Source organism: Saccoglossus kowalevskii, chromosome 19 (genome assembly GCF_978046115.1).
Source record: "Saccoglossus kowalevskii chromosome 19, keSacKowa6.1, whole genome shotgun sequence".
Classification (NCBI taxonomy): domain Eukaryota; kingdom Metazoa; phylum Hemichordata; class Enteropneusta; family Harrimaniidae; genus Saccoglossus; species Saccoglossus kowalevskii.
Window position 1 is genome coordinate 24,872,922 of NC_140659.1, and position 6,000 is coordinate 24,878,921.

The 6,000-nt window shown below is 31.4% G+C and overlaps 1 protein-coding gene across 1 annotated transcript in view; it reads right to left on the reverse strand.

Annotated features, from left to right (window-relative positions):
• Positions 1-4,148, reverse strand: part of LOC102805391 (mevalonate kinase-like) — a 30,111-nt gene extending 25,963 nt beyond the window's left edge. The window contains exons 1-2 of the mRNA XM_085493615.1: positions 4,011-4,148; positions 702-852 (exon numbers count right to left, since the gene is read on the reverse strand). Coding sequence (XP_085349741.1) covers positions 702-852; positions 4,011-4,091 — 232 coding nt within the window. The 5' untranslated portion in view covers positions 4,092-4,148. The remainder of the gene's footprint in view (positions 1-701; positions 853-4,010) is intronic.
• Positions 4,149-6,000: the final 1,852 nt, after the last annotated feature.

Consider the following 6,000-nt stretch of genomic DNA (forward strand, 5'->3'; position numbering starts at 1 on the left):
TCACCTAGTTTTTAGGTCAATTTTTTTTGGGCTGTATATATTTGTTTTTGTTTTCATTTATAAAATATGTTTTTATAACAGTTCTTTTCCCCTTTAACTATTCATCAAGTCAATGTAGACGGCACTAGGATATGGTGTCAAGTTTACACAGGGTTCAGTGTACATTTATTGCGAACTAATTTGCGAGGCTAATAACAGGAGAAGGCAGCAACGGCAAATTACAGAATACTACCAATTATTACATACATGTATGTACTGCAGAACTTTTAACTTCAACATAAACTGTATCATGGTCGTCCAGTTCAAGTTCTGGTTCTGTCATGGCCCCAACTAAACGCCCACAAGTTATTTATTCAGACAGTGACTCAGATTAAACGTTTGATTTTTTTATTTTCACACAGACAGTGACACACGTTCTACACTGACACGTGTTGCTAGGGCGTAACACTATTTTGGAACATACTAATGGGCAATGGGGTTCCCCGACCGAAATCCCATACCGGTGTGTTGCACGTTCTTTCTTTAATATAAAATAATCAAATATGGAGCTTATGTAATAATAACAGAACCCTACACCCTCACCCTCCCGAGCTTCGCTCATGTGAAAGTGCGGCCACAGGATACACCGCATCACTTGTGAAAATAACTTCCATATGCAGTGAAAGCCATGGGGAGGGTGTGGAGTTCTGTCATAGGCTTACCTATTATAATATCTTCAAACGCTTTTGAGATATCTTCCATTTCCCATGCATTGTGAAGTTTAATGTCTGGCAAATCTAAAACCACCTTTACTTGGTCAGTTTCTTTAAGCTGAACAAATGTCCTTAAATTTACACTTACAGCTAAGGCAGTCTGCAAACAGAGTGTATTAGAAATACAATATCATGTGTTACAAATATGTTAATAATGTGGTAGAATGTATTACAAATGTGGCATAATGTGATACAAATATAGTATAATGTATTTCAAATGTGGTATGTGTTAGAAATTCAGTATGATGAATTATAAATGTAATATAATATGTACAGAAGTGGCATAATGTTTCAAGTATGGTTTAATTTGCTACAAATATAGACAGAGTGAATGTGCGACTATTCCACTGATATCTCAAAAATTGAAACATTGGATTTCAAGAAACTTGAAAATTAGGTTTTTTGGGATATATAGCAGACCTGGTTAATTTTTGCATGAAATCTGTGCATATTAATTAGCATAAATATGATAAGAATATCATTTGTTATCAGAATTTTCAAAGATAATATGTGTGCAAATGGACATTTTGCAGTCCTGACTTGCTTAGGTATTTGTTTTTGTTGGTGTCAATATTTTATTGTATTTGTCAAGTTATATAAGTTATAAAAATGATTTTTCAGGAAACACAATTTCCATGAAATTCTGTACATCAAGTGAGTTGGAATTATCTACAGAGCTGTCTAATTTTAATTTCATTAGCATTATAATTAGCCAATTACATGAGTATTTCAAAAACCACTCATAGGACATTAATGAATTTAATCTCAGCCAGAAATGTTAGTATATGATTATAGCTGCTTACTTTTTTGTAAAGATTTATGCAAAAACAATGACAATTAGAATATTATTAGGAACACTTGATGTGTGGTATTTATTTTATTTAATTATTCCATTATTCCACAAACATACGCTTTAATTTCAAAAATAATATCAAAGAAGCCAGTGTCATAACTGTTCTGATGTATGTTCACAATTGAAACAGTTTGATACCTGGAAAGACATAGAAATGCCTTTCCTGTACATCATTGCTAAAATATTTAGTAGTATTATTAACAAAAGAATATCCAGCTATTTAGAAAGTAACTTCACCATACATCCAAACCAAGCAGGTTTTCGTAACAAACATCGCACTACTGACCATATATTGACACTCCACACCATTATTAAAAAATATCAATTAAGAAAGGAAAAAATATTCTGCTGCTTTGTGGATTTAAGAAAATGTTTTGATACAGTGTGGAGAACAGCACTGCAATATAAACTACTGAAAAATAACATCAACGGTCAAGTATATAACATTATGAAAATGATGTACAAAAACATGGACTTTATTATAAAATTAGGAGATGTTATAACACCACATTTCAAGCTAGATAATGGTGTTAAACAGGGCTGCCCTTTAAGCCCAACATTGTTTAACATCTTTATGAATGACTTTATTGAAGGACTGTCAAATATTGAAATGCCAGCACCAGACTTAGATGGTAAACATATTAACTGTCTACAATATGCAGATGACATTGCATTATTGTCTACTACAAAGGTAGGGCTACAAAATGCACTAAATTACCTTCATACATATACAGTTAGTTGGGGGCTACAAGTCAACACATCAAAAACAAAAATTGTCATATTCAGGAAAAACTGGTGTAAAATATTATCACAAAAATTCACCTATGGAAAAGAAGAAATAGAAGTCAAAGAACAATACACGTACCTAGGAGTAATTTTTAAGTCAAATAGTAATATTGTAACTACAGCTGATAGACTAGCAGACAAAGCATACAAAGCACAATGTATACAATCACAACTATATTTACATAATACAAATAATATTAATATTAAATTAAAGCTGTTACATATGACCCAATTACCAATCCTAACATATGCAGGAGAAATTTGGGGTGTCCTTCTCAAACCTGCTACATGGGATAAGACAGAAACTGAAAAGTATCACATCCGTTTCTGCAGACAAATTTTAAATTTAAATAATAAGACAAACAAAATAGCCTGTAGGATGGAAATGGGACGGGAACCCCTTATCTCCAAAATATACTGCCAAGCAGTTAGGTATTATAAACACCTAATAACTCTTGACTACAACAACTTGGCATACTATGCACTGAAGGAAATGAAGAAAAATAATTACCCGGGGTCATGGTTGAAGTCATTAGAAGACAACTTAGAAATATATACTAAATGTAATATAGATAATATAACAATACAAGAAGTGATAATTTCAATTAGAGAATATTACACTAACACATGGAACAATGACAATAAAAGAGATGATGCAAAACTGCGCACTTACAGTACATACAAAACCACACTAGACATGGAACATTACATAAAACACATAGATAACAGACATTACATCAAAATACTAGCACAATTTAGAACAAGTAGTCACAAACTAGCTGTAGAAACAGGAAGGTACACAAAACCAAAAACACTGATAAAAGACAGATTATGCACCCACTGTAAAGAGATAGAAGATGAATTACATCATTTACTAGAATGTAAACTGTACACAAAACACAGAGATGACATATATAATATCCTTAAAGAAATTAACAGTGATTACCAAAACTTAAACAAAAAAGAACAATTTAAACTTGTACTACAGTCACCAAATACAAACCATCTTATCACTCTCTGCAAATATTTAGTTAAATCTAAACAAGACTAATTCTTTTATTTTGTCATGTTCTTCTATATTTTTTACATATTCTATGCTACACACAGTGATACTTACATATCACTGTATTTTAATATTTCTTATATTATTAATATTTGTCTGTAGTATTCTTGTCGTTCACTAATGTTGAATTGTTCACTAATGTTGAATTCTTTTTAAATCAATTTTTATATTTCATGTACTTTTATTATTTACTTTATTAATCTGAAAACCTAAAAGGAAATGTTAACTCTTTCTTTACGGTATTAATAAAGCATTATTCTATTCTATTCTATTCTATAATAATAATAATAATAATAATAATAAAAACAATAACAAAAGTAAAAGTTAAAGAAAATTGAGATAACTGCATGGGTCAGGGTCAGCTGAAGATACGTCTTCGTTTAGTGAACGAGAAATTCAAAGACAAAATATTCCGATCGAGATATTGTTTCATTTAAATCGTGATATTTATCCTATTCAAGATGCACTTGTACGCTGATCGGATGTTTGTCACGATCGCCGACGGTTTACAATAACACACAGTTAACCTTATTTGTGATTACACCGACTCACTTACCTTGCCATACACAACAGCGTGTTCACCGTGTAGAATAACTTTCCCAGGTGCCGACACTACTATGTCTGCCCGTCTCTCCATTGCGCTTACTGTTTATGCAAACATGAGCCAATGAGATCGGATCAGGCCATGTTGATATTATCAGCTGATGAATCACTGGAGGAATGAATATAGTTAAACACAAACAAACACATTGTGCCGTTATAATTTATATAGGTATTGCTTTCGTTTTTATGTAAATAAGACCAGACTACTATGTTTTGCATTAGTGTTCGACTATTTGAAATCATGGGAGGCAGCTAGCAGAAATAAATCACTGAGTAAAAATAAACTAAATTCGAACGTTAAACAAAACAAAAAAATCTATGTTGCCGTAACTCGAAGTTCGGTTAACTGTTAATTAAAGTTTGAGTTCCTAGATGTGGGAGTTTAACAAAAGTATAAGTTGCCCGTAAGTCGAAATTTTGTTGTTAATTGGACAACGACTTACAATTTGGGCGTGGTTTTGCAAAAGTGTGTGGTGTGTATGTTTAAATTTTGACATATTCTATGTGTGGTGTGTATGTTTCAATTTAGACATATTCTATGTATGGTGTATATGTTTCAATTTGAACATATTCTATGTGTGATGTCTATGTTTCAATTTGAACATATTCTATGTATGGTGAGTATGTTTCAATTTGGACATATTCTATGTGTTGTATGTATGTTTCAATTTGGACATATTCTATGTGTGATGTGTATGTTTCAATTTATACATATTCTATGTGTGATGTGTATGTTTCAATTTACACATATTCTATGTGTGATGTGTATGTTTCGATTTGGACATATTCTATGTGTGGTATGTATGTTTCAATTTGGACATATTCTATGTATGGTGAATATGTTTCAATTTGGACATATTCTATGTGTGGTGAGTATGTTTCAATTTGGACATATTCTATGTGTGATGTGTATGTTTCAATTTAAACATATTCTATGTGTGATGTGTATGTTTCAATTTGGACATATTCTATGTGTGATGTGTATGTTTCAATTTGGACATATTCTATGTGTGATGTGTATGTTTCAATTTGGACATATTCTATGTGTGGTATGTATGTTTCAATTTGGACATATTCTATGTATGGTGAATATGTTTCAATTTGGACATATTCTATGTGTGGTGTGTATGTTTAAATTTTGACATATTCTATGTGTGGTGTGTATGTTTCAATTTAGACATATTCTATGTATGGTGTATATGTTTCAATTTGAACATATTCTATGTGTGATGTCTATGTTTCAATTTGGACATATTCTATGTATGGTGAGTATGTTTCAATTTGGACATATTCTATGTGTTGTATGTATGTTTCAATTTGGACATATTCTATGTGTGATGTGTATGTTTCAATTTAGACATATTCTATGTGTGATGTGTATGTTTCAATTTTTACATATTCTATGTGTGATGTGTATGTTTCAATTTAGACATATTCTATGTGTGATGTGTATGTTTCAATTTGAACATATCCTATGTGTGGTATGTATGTTTCAATTTGGACATATTCTATGTATGGTGAATATGTTTCAATTTGGACATATTCTATGTGTGGTGAGTATGTTTCAATTTGGACATATTCTATGTGTGATGTGTATGTTTCAATTTAGACATATTCTATGTGTGATGTGTATGTTTCAATTTGGACATATTCTATATGTGATGTGTATGTTTCAATTTGGACATATTCTATGTGTGATGTGTATGTTTCAATTTGGACATATTCTATGTGTGATGTGTATGTTTCAATTTGGACGTATTCTATGTGTGGTATGTATGTTTCAATTTGGACATATTCTATGTATGGTGAATATGTTTCAATTTGGACATATTCTATGTGTGATGTGTATGTTTCAATTTGGGCATATTCTATGTGTGGTGTCTATGTTTCAATTTGGACATATTCTATCCATGGTGTGTACAAATAAATTCCACAATGCACGA